The sequence below is a fragment of the Pipra filicauda genome, unplaced genomic scaffold, assembly GCF_003945595.2.
Source record: "Pipra filicauda isolate LSUMZ 115617 unplaced genomic scaffold, ASM394559v2 scaffold130_size2058158_pilon, whole genome shotgun sequence".
Lineage (NCBI taxonomy): Eukaryota > Metazoa > Chordata > Aves > Passeriformes > Pipridae > Pipra > Pipra filicauda.
Genome location: NW_024103774.1, coordinates 1,191,922 through 1,210,769, shown reverse-complemented (window position 1 = coordinate 1,210,769; position 18,848 = coordinate 1,191,922). Strand labels below are relative to the sequence as shown.

General features: G+C 39.5%; 1 protein-coding gene across 3 annotated transcripts in view; it reads left to right on the top strand.

Moving 5' to 3' along the window:
* The window catches only part of IKZF1 (IKAROS family zinc finger 1), a 125,062-nt gene that overhangs the window by 61,685 nt on the left and 44,529 nt on the right, over positions 1-18,848 (top strand). For all 3 annotated transcript variants that reach the window (XM_039378189.1, XM_039378190.1, XM_027743641.2), the window contains 2 exons: positions 7,493-7,546; positions 15,726-15,845. In XM_039378189.1, coding sequence (XP_039234123.1) covers positions 7,493-7,546; positions 15,726-15,845 — 174 coding nt within the window. The remainder of the gene's footprint in view (positions 1-7,492; positions 7,547-15,725; positions 15,846-18,848) is intronic.

The following is an 18,848-nucleotide window of genomic DNA, read 5'->3' as shown; positions in this document are numbered from 1 at the left end:
TTAATTTTATGAGTTACTTTTGCGTTTATTTAAAGGGGGAAAAAATCACACAGATGTCTAATATGCTTATTCAGGCTGGTAATTTCCTTTAATAATCCGTAACAGCCTGAACAGTTTGAGGGAAATTAGGAAGCAATTCTGTGATCATGAAGCACAGTTAGTGAAACCTCCTATAATTTGGACAAATTAACTACTGATATATTGTTGAGGATACTTGGCAATAACACTTCTAGATGTAGAGGGATTCTTTTATGTTTTCTCTGTTGCATATTTAGATATGCTGTGCTGAGGACATTCTATGCTTTTTAAATCCTGTATACATATAAATACAAAAAGCACAGTTTCTCATGTGCTGTTTGCCTTCTCTTGAGTGAGAGCCCTGGAAAAATATCCAAGAGCTCAATTTGGCCACTTGAGAATGTGCTGTGTTCTTAGATTGAGTGCCTTAATTTACACCCCTCACCTTTTATAGTCAGTTTATTTATAAGATGGAAATGTGTGCGTTTTCTTTGTCATGGTGAATTTATTCCACTTTTCTGCTTGATTTTTAGTGAATAAAGGTGACAGGGTTTAATGAGTTAATAAAACTTGGCCTTAATTAGGAAAATTAGCTTCATATTTTTCTCATATTGTGGAAACGATTTATAATGACTCTGGTTGCAATTCAAAATCTTGAAGGAAGAACCTTTTTCATATTTGCAATGATATCAAGTCCAGTAATTTGCACACAAAGTCAATAAAAGAATGGATTTGTTTTTATTGTCTCCTTTAGCGATGAATTGTTACATGAATATAGCTCAAGCACAGAGAATTCTAAGAAGAGCATGTATGGAAAACACAAATGGGATCCAAGTTGCACTTTTTGTCATTTGTCAATGCTTTGAAAAAGAATTCCCAAAGAACTGAGAATTACGTAGGATCTTTGAGACAACTTTTTACACCCTCACAATTGTTCACTAACATGGAAATTAATATTACATGTGCCAGACATATAAATGTTTCACATCTGCACTGTTAGCAGAGCTCTTTTCTTAATCTTGTGTGTTGAATTACAGTGCTTTCTTCATTTTGCAGACAGGAGCTCTCCATTGAAATTTCACTGTATGCTCATAATTGTATTGTCAATTCGTGTAGTTAACCAGAATTTACACTAGGCAGGAACAGAGAAATGACTGAATAAACTAAACATCTCCCTAGACTATGTAGAAAATGCTGAATATGGAATTAGTGCAGAGGGAGAGAAATTGATCCACTTAGTTTTAACCTTTTTTCTGGTTTAATGCAGTCCTTTAAAAGACCTGGAGGTATTTGTTTTGGTTTTTTAAGCAGAAATGGAAGGACATTAAAGTGCTTATTATGACCCTCGGTTTTCAGTTTTCAGAAAGGACCACCCCTCAGCTTTGTAGTTATTATTTACACTGAGCTGTGTGATGAGGTGGAAATTAAAAATAGAATTAAAATAATTCTAAAGTAGAGTCATTCACAGAGATTGTAAAGTGTAGCATATTAAATTACAATAATAAAGCTAATTATCAGCTGCTTGCTGAGATATTGGATGCTTTTAATTAAAACTAGTTTGTAGGATTCTAGCAGTTTTCTTCAAGTATTTGAAGATTGGTTGTACAGATTACCTTTTTTCCATGTTTAACAGTCTTCCTGTTGAATGTTCAGTCATATGTAGCACATTCGTATGTCAGGTTACAAGCCTATTTAAAAAAACACATATAATAGGTCTTTGATTTAAAAGGAAGCTAAATGTTAAATCCTTTTACGATGGTGCCTTTATTCACCTCTTTCTTGGTTGTTGCCTCATACTCCTTGACATCAGTGGATGCAAGAGGCTTGGTTCTGCTCGGTTGAGACCTTCTGGCACAGTTAGAAATGCAGCTGTACTACCATTCTGCAGGTAGATGCAACTCCCAACTTAAATCCCAAAAGACTGATGACACGTACGTGATGACATATCACTCCTTAACCTCTTTTTAATGTGCACATTCTTCTGTCAGGTATGTTAAGGGCTATAGGTGTTTAATTCTACTGTGTTTTTAGGGCTGCAGCCTCCTTTTGCTTTGTTAATTTATTTATTAAACTCTATGTCGTGGGTGGTTGAACCTAGGACCCATTTTAGGAGCTTTGCTTCAGTGTAGGTTTTAAAGCAGGTTGGGGTTTTATGGTTTTGGTTGCTGGTTTGGATTTTTCATTTGGTAAAGCTGCAGCCTGTATGATGAGGAGCCAATGAGACATGTCACAGACCACAAAGAGGAGACGTGCTCACACACCAGCACTCCATTAGGGCCGGCTGTTCCAGTGACCTGCACGAGCGGTCCCTTTTCCTGTCGCAGGGCAGCTTGCGTAAGCGGGGGCTGCAAGGTCAGGCCTTTCCCCAAGGTGGCTGTGGAAGCAAGGCTGGGGTTTGCCTCTTTGCTCGTTTGTTCTATCGCAGTTAACCCAGAGCTGCCATCACTGAGGAACACATCTTCTCCTCGCTTTTTATATTTGCAAAAGCACCTGCATAATACCAGGACCCTTATAGAAAGTTAATTTTCTGCTCTTCAAGACTTTGTGAGTGCTCATTTTCTGCTTTCAGGTTTCATGGAAAGGACCTGCCCCTGTGGGGTGCACTCAAGACAGGAATGCACCCCAAGGTGCACCCCAAGACAACCTGTCTGTCTGTTCAGCAAGGCTACACCTACAAATTGTCAGGAAACATGCAGCTGGATGTTGTATATGTTTGTGGGCTCCTTGCAGCACCAGAGGTAGAGCTACCTGTAGATGGAAGGACAGCTCTGAGTTTAGGTGTGCTGGTGTAAGTCCAAAGTGGTTCCACAAATGTCAATGTATCTGATTTCATTTCCTTACTATAAATGAGGTTTCACTATGTGCTGAGTGTGGAGCACAGCTTGTCCCAGTGAAGTCAGTATATATATATGTAGCTTGGAAAACACAGAAGAGGTAAAAACATGGCTCATCTTTAGCAGTGGATTAGGTCATTCTACTGAATCACTTAAATGTCCCAGTCTTGCGATCCTTTAATATCCTAAGAGAGCAGGGTTTGTAGGAGGACTGACATTCTTACACATGCTTTATCGAATTGATGAAGCACTGTATAAATTCTAAGCATTCATTTTCTTGAACACGGAAGTTTACTTTTGAATTTGCGTTGTAAAACGGGAGATGAAATAATAAACCAAGATTTGCAAATAATTAATTTGCTGTATTCTGAAAGATTAAAAAATCTTGACCTTGCAATGACTTCTTCCTATTTACACCTGGAATTCTAAAGGGTCCCAAAACCACTTCTTGTTGTAATTGACATTAAATATAAATAGAGAAGTACCTCACTAATTCACAGGGTTTTTTGATATTTTATATCTATATATAGATATAAAATATTTTTATATATTATTAGAGCATAGCACAAGTTATATTGTATAGGGAGTTGCAAGGAGGAAAATCAGTCACATGTAAATTTTCTTTGGACTCAAGGTGGGAACATGGACAAATGCTGACTAACTTTAATCCCAAATTTTTGTGCGAGCATGGTCACTTAGGTGCTTCCTTATTTAAAACAAAATCAACATAGCCTTTCAGGGGTTTTGTGTGTTAATTATTAATTGTCTTAAGGTTGCAATATTTTATTCTTTTTCCAAAGGATTATGGTAGCTTCATCTCTGAATCTGATATTCATAGTCTGAAGAGTAAAATGTACAGGTTAGAGTTCTTTATCTGAACAACCTTGAAGAAATAGTTTCATCTATTTTGAAAGGAATTTTGTCTATTTTGTATTTCTTGTAATAAGGGGCCAAACTTTGAAGCTATTTGTATTCCTAAATAGAAGAATTGTCTGTTATTACCTTTGCTGATCCCTTTCCTGCTATAAATGAGAGCAACACACGTTCAGCATTTGAGAGCAAGATTGCTTCAGTCAGGTGCCCACCCAGCTTTTGATTTCTAACTTCAGGCTCCTGAATTAGCTGATAACCTAAACAGATGCTACTGCATTGAAGACAATGAAGTCATACGCACATTTCTTATGCTAGTGACAAATTTGATTCATAGATAAAACTTAAACAATGAAAAATTACAAAGCATCTTTTTCTTGCCAAACCACAACAGACAGTAATTTAGGGTTTCATGTCATAAACATTTCTAAAACATTGTTCTTTAGAAAAATCTTTGTAAAGATTTATTAATTTACAAATTGATAACAAATAGATGCTTTAGTGCAAATCCTCATATCCATACATAGGGCTCTCTTGTTTTCTGGAAAGTCGGTGACAATGTCTTTGCTGATTCTTCAGAGAAGGAAAGGGAGGAAAAACGGCATGTCTTCCTATTCACAGATTTAGCATATCAAAGGCAAAGGAGTAAAGTCTACTCTTAGCACTTAAAATTTAGCCCAAGACATGTTAGGCTCAAGTCCAGTGTGAAAAACCTTTTAACAGACACAGAACCAAAACCTATGCGTGGCTCACTGCAGAATTGGAGGGGAGGGGGTATGTCCTATCATGTATTCTTTGCTGATACAGAGCCAAAGCTGAAGTCAACTGGGATTTCATTATTATTTACCGCATACTACAGGAGTACAGTTCTCCCCTGGGAGGGATTCAAAACACCCTGAAGGATTTTTTAAAGTTCTTTTTTTTGCTTTTATAAATTTCTTACTACTTACAGATTTTACTCTACGTTTAGGAACAATGTTTAATTGTTCTAAGTAATTTTTTGGGGGGAAAAATCTTTCTGTCATAACTTTTCCACCAGCTCTATTTTCTCTCTGTGTTTCATCTCTGGGAAATGGATCAGCTTTGCCAAATGTCTTAAAATCACCTAAATCCAGGATAAACCCTGAAGTTGTTAGTGTGAGATCTGAGGGCGGGTGTATTTCAGGACAGGTAGTCATCCAACCTCACACAAAGCAAGCTAGGAGTATTCCACTCCAAAAAAAAATAACAAAACCGAAACAAAACAAAAAACCCCCAACAAACTGTACTCCAGTTTACCTCCATTAAAAAAAAAAAAAAACACAAACCAAACAAACAAAAGAATCCATCCTGTAGTTTACCTCTCCATTTAAGAAGTGGGAAGTATTTTCAAACTGAATTCTACCTGATGGCAGCAAGAGGCGGGAAGGAGTACAGCTCAGAAGTGTGCAGTTTAAGTTGCAGAAATGCTGAATGTAAGGCTTGTCATGCCAAAGGCAGGGAAATTCAGGAATACAAAATAGAAGAAACTTTCTCCTTTACACCTCCTCCCCTTGTCACTTCCAGTCCTGCTGAAGCCCTAGCAATAGGGAGAAGGCAGGTGCAGTAGGAATAAAGTGCCTTTCATGAGGGTGACTCCTTTCTGATCGGTATTTTCTTGGCATGTTTCATTTGGTTGGTTAGGGTTCACTGTGCTCTGTAAAAAAATGTGTAGTAGTCAACTGATTAACAGTAGCCTGGTGACCCTTGAAGGCAGTAAAAGATGCACAGGCATTTCTTTTTTTCTTTCTTTGGGTTCAGTCATAGTTGCTGAAGAAATAAGGCACTTGTACCATACCACCTGCCATAAATACACCATGTTTCCAGTAACCGAGCAGGCTACAATTATAGGGTTTTCCCTCCTGCAAGAGAAGCTGCATTTCCCACTGACTACTTCATTAAAAATGGACCTATTGAAAGCTCTTCAGTCCCATAGGAACTAATGCAAATCGTTGAATGGAAGGTGGCTTTTTGCATTTTGCGTGGCTGTGGTAATTTCTGAGAATTATATATAGACATTAAACGAATTGTTTGTCTGGAATTAAAGTTTAAGAGCAGAATAAAGAAAGACAGGGCATTATTGGATATTAAGCAGTGTTATGGTACATGTTAGATGTTCTGTGAGAATACACAACTTTTTTTGCAAACTTCATAGACCAAAATCTGTTCCACAACCTATCTGTCTGCAGCCCTTGGGTCTACACGCTCTCTTTTTGCAAGTCTAGTGTGGACCTGGTGAGAAAGCCAGGATTTGTAAGGTGGAAGGGGGGGCAGCAGTATATTGGATCTGAGATGTACTGTTGACATTTAGAGGCAAGTAAGGAGACCGTAAAATGAAATTAATAAATATAATCACGGCTGTTTTGCTTTCACACTACTGCTTATTGGATAGCAGGTTGAAGATATTCTTTTGGAAAAAAAAGAATTGTGGAAGTTGGGCTAAAAAGATTAGGATAAAGTTTAACTACCTCCTCTTTTGCCTTCAGCTCTCAAGAAAATGCTTCTTTAATTCCAGGAAACAGGCTTGATGGGGCAGGCATCTCAGTTATAAGGAACAGCAAAGAACAGCTTCTCTGTTTGGTAGGATGTGAAAGCCAGCCACACCAGCTGAAGATGTGACCTATCATACCATGGCTGAACAAAGAGCTTGTAGGCTCTTTGTTCCCTTCCCACCTGAGGCTACCTCAGATGCCCATGCCATATTTCAAGGTGGGGACCAGGTTGTGCTGGGACTACCTGCTCCAGCAGCACATCTGTTATCCAAGGGGCCACCAGCTGTCTGTAGCCAGCACTCGAGCCCTGGGACCTGCAGGGTCCCCTTCTGATTGAAAACCTGAATTTTGTTTCTACGCCACTAACTCTCCACACGCTTCTCCCTGGTGCTTGTGGTCACTGGCTCCTCAGAAGATGGTGTTTCGCAAGCAGAGGACAGGAGCTTCCCAGTATGGCTCACCATGCCGAGGAGCTAGCCATCTGTCAGCAAAACAGGAAGGCACGGGTTCCCTTTCCCTCCTGGGCTCGTTTCGCTATTTTCGGGAGCTGTACTTCTCCCCTGTGCAGCGCTAAGCCGGTGCGGTTGGAAGGAAGGGCTCCCGGGCGAGCGAGGGGCCAAAGCCTGAAGCTGCTGCTCTGCCCATCTGCCGTGGCTGGAGGTGTATTCATTATTAATGGAGGTAGTGGCGGTGGCTGCTCAGATATGCAGCCCTGCCTGGGTAAATGAGACATTCTTCAGCAAATTGCTTCGTTTTTTGATTGCTGATTGTACGTGTGTCACCAAGCTGACTCAAGGTTCATCGATGCATGCTCAGTAAATTAGAAAGAACATAACTATGGATCAACCAAGAGAATGAATTCTGTGCCTACAATGACCCAGGGCCATTTAATTTTCTGCTTAATTTTGTTGCAGTCAGTTTGCATTTTGGGTTATTATGCAGTAGGAAATTAACAATAAATAACAAATTTGGTCCTCCTGTGCTTGTAATGATATTTTTATAAATCTTTGTAATGCTGTTTTTCAAAGGATCAAGGTCTGCGCCAGTCTGATACTCTAGCAAGTATGCAGAGAGGAAATAAAGAGAAAAATACATTATTCTTCCCAGATAATCTTATAGTTAAATAGCAAAGGTTTTTTTTTCTTTTCCTTTCCCCTTCTTTCTCCTTCTATGTGTGTGTAAGGTTGTTTTTTTTTCTTTTTTTCTGTGTGTGTATGTGTGTTATTTTGCATTAACATAAGGCTCTTCCTCTCTTCTCAGATAACTTGAGGAAAATGGAAACAGATGAGGCTCAAGATATGTCCCAGGTTTCAGGTGAGGTCCTTAACAAATACTTCTACAAAGAAAATACTAAATTCCTGCTCATCTTTCTAGCACAGAACAATGTTTTTCTTGTTGTCAATAAAATTGCTTTGGGTCTTTTTTAAAACTAGAGTGGGAATTGAGATATAATTAATGATATCACTTGATATCAAGCCCAACGGTGCATGGATTTTTTTAAAAGGAACTGTGTAAGTAAAGAAGTCAAGGGAATATAGAAGCATAGATGTAATTTTGCATTAAACCTGGGGTAGTGTATCCCTGAAGCATGGTCAAGTGCACGTTTACACTGTTTCTTTTGGGACCAAAATTCTGATTGTTACAAAATAAATATAGAAAAAACAATGTTCACCAGGTGGGATGGGGCACAAATACTAATTAAGAGCAAGCAAACTGTATTTACCACATAGGGTTATTTGACTTCTTTCAAAAGCATTCAGTTTTACTTACAAATGTTTCAAAAGAGAAGAGGAAAAAAAAAAAAGAAAATGAGAACCGATTGGCTTTAGACTTTATGCTTGTAACTGTTTTTGCCCAAGATGATAATTTGTTTCTAAAATTTGCCCTGTAGTGGCATGGATAGCATTTTGCAGTCTTACCCCATGTTGATATTCCCAGGGGATATTCTTAACTTTCTTGGAAACTGCGTCCTTAAAAAATTGGCTTTGCAAGATAGTATATATATTCATACTGCTGTGCCTCTGCAGTTGAAAAAGGACAAGTTAGTCCCTTTCCTAGTTTCCCTAACATGTTGGCAGCTGCAACGGTTAATGGCTTTCAGTTTTCACTTTTAGTGTTCAGCCTGGAACATGATAGCCACCATCACTGGGGCCACTCATGGCAGGCACCTGGGCATGCAACTTTTTCTTAAGAGGCAGCTCTTGGGCACTGCTGGCTCAAGACTTCGAGGGTCCAGCTATAGGTGGACCCTCCAGGTATATATAGCTAGGTAGCTCATCAAGGTCTGGGTACAGTGTGGGTGATTAGGTCACTGGGTTTTCCTGAAATATACAGATACAATTTTCTTTCCCTCTCTCTCTTTTTTTTTTTTACTTCCTCCTTTCTAAAAATTTTGGGAAGGTTTGTCAAAAATTTGAACCGAGGACTTTTAATCTCGTCTGAGAATTGAAAATCAGACACATATTCTGTCTGAAAGAGCAGCAATAGAATAATCTTTCATGCCAACAGAAGATTACCAGTTACATTTATCGTAGGGAAGTCATTCCTAGTCAGCCCTGTGGAGGCATGTTGCACTCCCCTCCTCAGGTAACCAATTTTAAATCATGTATATTTTGGATATACTTACACATTACCGTTTTGTTGCGTGCTGAACAAACTTGTAAATGAAATAAAACCTGTCCTATGCATGCGTGCTTGAAACCTGTGTGGCCCTAGCAGACAAAGCAGTGGGGTTTTAATCCTTTATGCGCTGTGGATCTGCTCAGAGCAGTGAGAGGCACCATGGTTCAGGTCCAGCTCCTCTGCCTGCTGCAGAAACCCTTTCCTGCTTGCGTGAGCTCCTTAGGGCAGGAGCGCTGACCTCCTCTTCCTCTGCAGCAGCAAAACTACCCTGGATACCCACACCTAACTGTTGTGGTACTCTTCACAACAATGTGAATTTGAGCTCCACACCTGCTATTTCTTACTAGAGTTGCTTTTTTTTTGTTTTGACATAGAGAGGAGCAGTGTGGGAGATGCTGCCTTGAGTCAAGGAGTGCATTAGAAGGTCAAACACTTTGCCTTCCTTGTGGTCTACTTCTCCCTTGACAGAGAAGACTTGCAAGAAACTTTGCCATTTTGAGTGCTTGTGTGTATATAAATATATACGTAATAGATGTATATCTGTGTATATAATTTGTAGCTCTCAAAGTTTTGCATGATTTGAACCAGTGTAGTACTTTGCTGTGCCTTGTAGCTTTTCTAGCATATCCTGCAATAGTACTATTCTGTGATGAGAGAGGATTTTCTTGAAAAAGAAAGTTACCTCTGATAAGAGGTAGACCTACACAAACAGATTAAAGGGAAAAAAAAGTCAGCTTTGAACTCTTCCTGCCATTTCTGCCGCTGAACATCTGGTACTTTCTGTGAGCAGAGGCTGTGAGTTGCATTGGGTCGTTAGCTGGATTTGTGAACAACTGGCCAAAGAAAGAATTTGCTAATTTACTTTCATTTATGATATGAGTAGTCTGTGAATTCAACGTTTAGTGCTTGTCAGATTAGGTTCCACAGATACTGGCTCCTTGTAAGCTCTTACTAGACCTCAAAAGAGAAGGATCTGAAGCTACAGGGATGTTTCCTACTTCTTTCTTATAGGCTGGTGAATCCAGAAAGTTTTCCCCCTTGTCTTCTCCTGGGGTTCTACATGCTTCTGGGAGGCTTCCTTGTATTACAAGGGAACCAGTCAAACAATTGCACAGTTTCAGGAGTGTGAGATTTTTTGTCTTGTCAGCTTTAAAATGCTTTTATTTATTTTTCCTGTTCTATGAGTAATGCTTATCAGGTGTAACTTACTCTCTGGGCCCATGGAATTAGGTAGCTTGGTTCACTAGCACACTTGGTTGTGTTTTTGGTTTTTTTTCAAATTAAAAAATACATTTGGTTTGGTGGGTTTCTTTGGGGCATTTTGTTTTTTAACCCAGAAGTGAAACAGCTCTCTAGAAACAATGTCCTCAGTGGTGTCTTGCAGCCGTGTGCTTTACGCAGCTGCAGCTGACTCAGGTGTGGCAGGGACCTGCTGGGCCAAGACAGAATAAAACTAGTGTGAGCGAGCCAAACCCTACGTGCACACTGGCATTCCCGCCTCTGGGAATTCAGGCATGGCTGACTCCTAGAGGAACTGAAATACTGTGTGACTAATACAGAGTTCACACTTTTTATTTTTCTCCTGAAAGCGATATTTCATGAGGCAAGCAGTTGCAGTTCTGAAATGAGGAGAGAACTGACATACATTTAACCAAACGGTATCCGGCACCCATACACAAGAGTCAGAAAACACAGATAATATCTCACTTAACAAGCAGTATTTTTCCTGCCTTTTTGTCTTTTTTTTTTTTTTCTCAGTTCTAGGGCCTAACAGTTAAGGAAGGTGAAAAAGCGGTACAAATGTTTCCACATCTAACATTAAAAGATCCCCTACCATGAACCAGGCTGGGCTGGGCTCTGCAAAAGCAGGAAGAAGAGTTTTGCATTTGATGTTCTTGATAGGTCCTGGAAAGGTGGAAATGAGTGTATCCTGGGCTGGTGTCTGCCACCTGAGAGCCTGGCTCCCATTGCAGTGGCTCTCTTCTCATCACTGGAGATTTAAGTTTCTGTCAGTGAAAAGGAGATGTGAAATGGGTTGTGACTCTCATCCAGAAAAATTCTATGTTGCTTTTCTTGCAGGATTTCTCCAGTGATTCTAGTGTTTCCATGGGAAACAACCTTCGATATTAAGTACACCCAAGGTTAGTTTGTGGCAGGATAGAGATTTCTATAGGAAATCTGCCCTGGCTTTTTTTTTTTTTCAACAGTGGTAACACAACCAGCACCATCCTGGTATGAACCAAATTGCTCTCAGAACTGGATGGAGGTGTTAAACGAACATCGGTCTATGGACTTGGACAGAAATAAAGGATGCTAAAACCTTACTGGATTGGGCACTTTTTTCCCTTCCTCTCTTTCCTTATGTCTTCAACTTTATTTCTGGGGCAGAGATGAGGAAACTCAAATAGAGAGAAGTTGAGTGTCTTACCAGACACTGTTGTTAGGGATAGGCTCTTCTCCGACTATTTTAATACAGAAATGGCAGTATTTGGAAATCTGGGACTGTCTTTCAGAGATGCAGGCTGAATTGAAGGAATGTTTGATACAGACTGCAATTGAAGTTGTCCCCATTTATGAAGTAACCAAGAGCACCACAAATCAGTAGCAGTGCCAGAAACAGAACTTCAACTCTATAGATAAGATGGCTCTTTCTAATAAGTAATTAGAAAAAACAAAAACAAAAATGAAAACCCCAAAACCAAAAACACCCCCTCCATACAAGATCAGATTGTGATGTTTATACTTCACTTCCCTCTAATTTAATAATTTTCCCCAGTACTGGCCACTAGGTGTTGCGGTTTTTTGAGCTCCTTTTCCTTCGATCAGTTATTGTTCTGGGCATACCTGTCAGAAATTAAATGGGAAAGCATTCCATCCCTTGCCCCACCCCCTTTGCAATTCTAAATTCATTGGCAAAACAATGTTAGTGGGATTGCACATCTGTAAGATTGCCATGCAGTAGTGAACTTACCATGGTGTAATGATTTAGATGTAGTTAAGGCATGAAATGCAAATACGATGCTCTAGAATCCAAGACACAATAAATGGATCTATTTTAAATTCACTATTTTTACTCTGTCTTTTTGCATGTAAGGATTTCTCAATCATGTGTGACAAGAAATCAAATTATATTAAATGGCTCATTAAAGTCAAGTTTACTGAGTTTTCTTAACTGCAGTCTCCTGCAAAGAGGGAAGAATACCTGATCTCCGGCTCCTGCCCCATCAAGTTCATGAGACTAGTCTAATTCATGCCACCTGGGCAAATGCCTATTAATTTTACAAGTTTAAGACTGATACCTGTTTAGTGAACCAAAGAGTTCACCACTGCAAAAGTAGTTGTCCGCTAACAGGTTTCTCTTCCAAAAAGATTTATTTGACTTATCTTCAAAGCATCCTACTTAACCTGTTGTAGTGGGTTGGCACTGGCTTGATGCCAGGTACCCACTAAAGCCACTCTCTCACTCTCCCTCTGTAACTGGACAGAGGAGAGAAAAAAAAAACAGCTAAGGATTCATGAGTTGAGATAACAGCTGGGAGAGGTCACTTACTGATTACCTTCACGGGCAAAGCAGACTCAAAGTGGGGATAGTACTTGAATTTATTACTAACAGGGTAAGAGCCAAAGAGTGAGAAATAAAACAATCTTAAAAACACCTTCCCCCCACCCCTCCTTCCTTCCATGTTCTTCCTTCTCCCCCCCCAGCGGTGCAGGGGGACGGAAATGGGGGTTGCGGTCAGTTGTCGTTTCTGCCGCTGCCCAGGGAGAGGAGTCCTTCCCCTGCTCCCGTGGGGTCCCTCCCATGGGAGACAGTCCTTGATGGACCTCTCTGCCGTGAGTCCATCCCTCGGGCAGCAGTTCTTCCCAAACTGCTGTCCCGTGGGTCACTCCTCCATGGGGTGCAGTCCTTCACAAATGAGCTGTACTGCCGTGGGTCTCGCACAGGGGCCCCAAGTCCTACCCAGGAAAAACCTGCTCCAGCATGGGCTTCCCTCTCCATGGGCTGCAGGTCTCCAGCAGGACCCTGCTCCATCTTGGGCCTCCCACAGGGTCACAGCCTCCTTCATGCATCCACCTGCTCCAGCATGGGCTTCTCCACGGGCTGCAGGTGGGTCTCTGCACCCTGACAGTCCTCCATGGGCTCAGGGGCACAGCTGCTCCACCATGGTCTGCACCACGGGCTGAAGGGGCCTCAACTCTGGTGCCTGGAGCACCTCCTGCCCCTCCTTCTGCACTGACCTTGGTGTCTGCATTTTTGTTCCCGTGTTCTCATTCCGCTCTTCCCTGGCTGGAATTCTTTCTGCACCACAACCTTCTGTTCTTAAATATGTTATCACAGAGGCCTTGGCCAGTGTCAGGAAGTCCATCCTGGAACTGGCTAGCATTGGCTCCATCGAACAGGGGAAGCTTCTAGCAGCTTCTAACAGAAAGCCACCCCTGTAGCCCCTACCCCCACCCCTGCTACCAAACCCAGCCACAGAAACCCACTACACCTGCATATTGTAGGACACCTAATGACACACTAAGAAATATTTTATTTTGTTTGCTCTCTATTGTTATCTCATACGTCTGATGTTATGAGTTTATATTGGTTTGTAACCAAAAAAAATCTTCAGGTTTTTAAGGTAAATGTTCTTAGTCTAAGTCAAAGCATCAGCTTCTGTTGTTGTAACTGGGAGCACAGTTTGATCCTTGGAAGATGCAGGTGGCTTTTGGATACTGTTAGTTTTTAACAAATTTCCTTAACCCACATATAGTGTGAAGAGAGCTGCCAGGCTGCCACTTACCCTCCCATTAAACTTGTGGGGATTTTTTTTTTTTTTACTGTGTGCTGGAAAATGTGTTGAACAAACTGAAAGATTTCAGCTGTCTTTCCTCCCATCCATCCTATCTGTAACAGATACCTCAGCTTGGCAGGATAGGACTTGTGTTGGAAAATTGCTGGTAGTTCTATAAGTTCCTTACATCCCAGAAAACTACAGAAATAACTGAGTAAGGAGCTAAACGGTAAATGGCAAAAACTGTTTTAAAGAACTTACTTTCTGCTTTTACTTTCCTTTGCTGTAACATTCATATTCCCTCTTTTCCATTTATGCACCCCACCTTTGCTCTTACACTTGCATCCAGTGGGTGTGATTTTGCCCATTTAAGAATACCCCACAGAAGCTGGATATGGGAGGACCTTATGAAATCCCCTAGTTAGTCCTTCTGCCAGTGCAGTACTGTTTCTTCATTACCCTTGAGTCCTTCTGGCTGCAGTTTTAGATGGCTCACCTGATGCCACTCTCAACACTCCCACTCAGAGATTATTCCACAGTTTGATAGGTATGTCATTAAGAAGTGCAGTCAAATACTCTTATCATTCGTTTAAATGTAGATTTGTGCAAACAAGCCAAAACAACTCATTTGGAAGACTACTTGAACCTACCTGTCATTTCCCACCATTGTGATCAGTATAGATCAGAAAGCACAATGCTTTCTTTTTTGCTCCATCCAGTTGGGAGGAAACTATTAGCTTCATTCAGATCAAGTCCATAACTGGCATCACTAAACTACTGTCACTTAAGTAAGCTATATTTTCTTCAGTTTTTCCTTTTCTGATAAGTATCTTCAGATTTAATTTACGTTTGTGTTTTAATGAGGGAATTCTTATTAGGAGAAAAACCACTAATTTGCTAGGGCTTTGTGCCATGAAATTACTGCCCTTGCTGGTGTGCCGATTGCCACGGGACATCTAACAGATTGCTTCAATGTAATTTGGTAACATCTCCTTTTTGGAGACAAGGGTCTTATGTGAACATTACTGAGTTCAAATCCTGCTCTGGGCCTGTTCTATTCCTTGCTATTAATGCAAAGACCAGCCTTTTAGTAATAGTAAATGAAACTGATCACTTAGATAATTATCACTTAGATAATTCTTTTGGTAATTGTTTCCAAGGGGTGCTTTTGTTAGTAATTTTAAAAGAAGGTCTGCAAGACAGGGATATTACTGTAGGCAGGACATGTGTGCTGTGACTGAGAGTGGAACCAGGAAACATCACCATTTCTGGAAGTGCAGTACTTAGCAAAAGAGTTCTTTTTCTTACTTTTCAGCACTAAAACAGTTCCACAATACTTGCTATACATTAAAACACCAAACTGTTTTCCTCTGCAAAACCTTGTGTACACAAAATATTGGGATTTGTTTCCTCTTTGCAAATAAAAGACAGTAAAACCCTCGAAGTCATGTGTTGAATGAACTCTGTTCATGTTTTAAGAAATCCTGGGAGCTACAGGCACTTCACTGCTTTTAATCACAAGGACCAGCCAAAGCTTGATCTGTGGGTGTTGGTGAAGCTTGCTGAAGTTGTAGTTGAATTTTTATTTGAAGATAAAATTTTACTTTTGGGGTAGTTCTTTTGGAGCCTCAGAATACTTGTAGGTTAGACTTCACTATGTCTTTGAAGCAAATCTGAGTATGCTTTCAAGGAGCACTTGTGGAAGAAAGAAAATTTTTTACAAAGGATGTCCATTTGATAATGTTTTTAATCTGTCAGTCTGCATTGGCTAAACTGGATCTTCTGAATGTAGCAGCTGGAGAACATACCTGTGTCTTACAAATATCCAAAATGGTAAGGCTGATAACTGTGTGTCCAGCCTTCAGTAAATTTGGAAGAGATATTGGCATGCATTCTTTTCACAAATATAATTCCCCTGTACTCATAAAAAGTTTTCTCTGCAGGAGAGTAGGTTTTGGTCCTAAGAATATCATGCTTTAGATAGTGTTTAGGGTTTTTTGTTAAGTTTTATTTGTTTTGTGGTTCCTCTTAAGGTAACATTTGAAAATGAGGCTACTCTGATGACTAATTGATGCTACTTTCTTCACTACTAGGAAAGGAAAGTCCTCCAATTAGTGATGTCCCAGATGATCCAGATGAACCTATGCCTGTGCCAGAGGACCTTTCAACTAGTACTGGAGGACAACAGAGTTCTAAGAGTGACAGAATCTTGGGTAAGATGACAAGTCCACTCTGATAAGAATTACGAGTAGATAATATAGTAGATAATGTTAAAGTACTGTAGAACAAGCTGGTATATAGGGAGGTCCTGTGCCTTTTTGTCTTGCTAAGGTGCTTAGTGTTTTTTGTGCAACCTTTTCTTTGGGAAAGGCATCTTCATCCACAGAGGAGTTACAAAGATCCTACTATTTATCTTCTTTCTAAAGCATGACTGGTTGTATAAAATTCTCTCCAGGAAAGATATTCCATTTTGCCTCGGAAATGGAATTAAATACGTTATTCCAGGTCAAAATTATTGGAACTCAGATTTGATAAAAATTCACTAAACTCTCAGATATTTTCATTATTATTATTAGTTTGAATGTTATCTTGAATGTTATCTGCTATTCAGATTTCTCCAGAAATGCCACATTAGAACACACATAATATTCGTATGTTTCAGATTCCAATATTGAATCTTCATTTACCCTTGATTTTTTTGCCTGCCAGTACTTTAGAAAACACTTGGATTTTGCTCTACTAGGTAAAAATCCACAATTGATAAAATCTGTTGGGTTAAAATAAATTATTGTCCATAGATGATTGTGCAAAATGCTGATTCTTCTTAGAGATCCCAGATTCCACACCAAGGACTAGCAATGACTAATGTGTGCATCCATTCACACGTAGTGCATTAAAAAAGACTAAATGATATAACTTGAGCACCATGCTTGTTTACTAGTGGGGGGAGGGGTAAGAAAAAGGGGAAAAAAGAAAAGCATACTGACTCCCAGAATGCTGTGATCAATGCCCAATATGATAAAAATATTTCTGGAATGGAGTGACTATCAAAATACATTAGTTTGTCCACAAATAAAAGTATTGCTCATCATTTTTACATTCCTATTGTAAGAATGAGTGTCAAAGTGGAAGACTTTTTATAGAAAGATTGCAATTGCCTTCAAATGTTTATTGTCTAAGGAAGTCCAGTAAAGGATGTTAGGTGGGAAGGGAGGCACAGAAGGCAAAATAACCAACTGAAGGTAATACAGCAGGATGGTTTCAGCATTAGGGATAGAACCTGCTCCCAAACTTCAGCAATGACTAGTAGAGAAGCATCTTATGCATCTTCACTTTATTTACCACTTGATCCCCTCTTACCAAAAATCTGAGCACAATGTTCAGCTCCTACATGTATACTGACATACCTTATGAACAAATTCATTTTTAAAAATGCTTTTAAATAGCCTGATCACTTACCTAGTGCTTTGTTTTTCAGTCCGAAGATCTTTGGACAAAATCTTGCCTTAACTGCTTGCATATCAACTCAATAAAAAGAGTTAAGTCTCCTTTCTCTCACAGTAACTAAACCCAACAAAATATTTAAGCCTTAATTTAAAAAATAGTAATAATTTTTTAAGTTCTTTGTTCAAACCCAAACAAACAGGAATTTTGATTGCATTGAATTTTCTTTACTTCACAAAAGTCAAACTTTTTATTTGCTGATGATGTCATGATTCTTTCAACAGTTCAATCATATAGCGATATAAATACATATTAGAAGTTACTGTAATAACTTTAGTGTCCTAAATATGATAAGTTCTATCTGTTGTTCTCATTAGTAAGCAGTAAATTAGATTTTCCATGTCCTGTCTTCAACGTTTTTTCTACAGCCGCTTTCTCTACCCCTTAGCTCTTTTGTTTACAAGGGTTACATCTTGTAGTGATGTCTTATTGAACATAGTAAACAGACACAATACTCTGTTTTATGGATGATCTGTAGGTATCAACTGCATTTCTTGCAATGTTTGTCTTTTCTGGAAAGCTGCATACAACCTTTATTTCTACTGCTCCTTTTTTCTAGCCCTAAACTAACTTTCTGAAAAGAGTCTACTGAAAAAATTAATTCTTTGGTTTTACAAAGAGGATCTGAACACATGCCCCAATCATATCAGGAGCCATGTGATTGCTATGCCCATTCTGGGTCTTCATCAAAAGAAAATCCCTTAGGAATAAATCAATGCCTTAGGAGTGGTGTTTGGCCTGCATGATTCCATAGCTGCATTAGGGATGAAGGAGACTGTCTTTTTATGTAGGCAGTGGCTTGGCAGTGTAGACAGGCTTGATGTTTAGTGCAACACTATTGTCTCTAAGTCCCAAGAACAGTTTATCACCTCTATTTATCAACAAACTTAAGTAGAAAAGGATGAAAAAGTAGTTTGAAGAATGAAAGATAGACAGGAGAGTAATGTAAGGACCCACTGATATTATAGATGTATATCTTGTGGGTGGGAGATAGACTGTGGCCTGTGATAACTGACTGGCCAGGCAACAGTTTTTCTCTATATTACTTTCCTAATGTCCTATCTGTTTTCTTCATCAAAAGGGAATCCCTATGAATTTTGATGTATTTTAACATAGGATTTTCAGTGCATCTCACTTAATCTGTAAGACCCTGAGAGATCAACTGTCCATGCTGTAAGACCCTGAGAGATCAACAGCATGCACCAAGGAATTTGAGTCAGACATTTATGGAGGAGAACGTCTACATTCTGAGGGACTTTTTTGTACATGTAGTACTGTAGAGGTAACAATGGAAATTGCAAGTTTATTAAATGAAAAGAGTAAGTGTTTACCTCATCCTACTAAAATTAGGTGAGAATTCTGTTGTTAATTTTAAACAGCCTGTGAGATAGAAATGTTCAAATGACCATTTGCTTACTTGAATTATCAGTAACACTTCATGAAATCTTTAACCCTGGAATCAAAAGTTTAACTACCTTTTTCATCAATTTAGCATTTTAAAAGTCAAAGATTAGGGGAAATAAGCTATTTTTAGAAAAGAAAGATAGGCCTTAGCTCCTCCATGTGTTTTCAAAAATCTCCTTTCATGATTCTTCCAAACCTGTAACGAGACTTGAACGTGGTACTATAGAGCTGATAGAGAGAATTGATTGAAATATCTCTCCTGCTCTGGGAATGATGTTGGAAGTCTTCCATTCACTTGCCAGATTTTA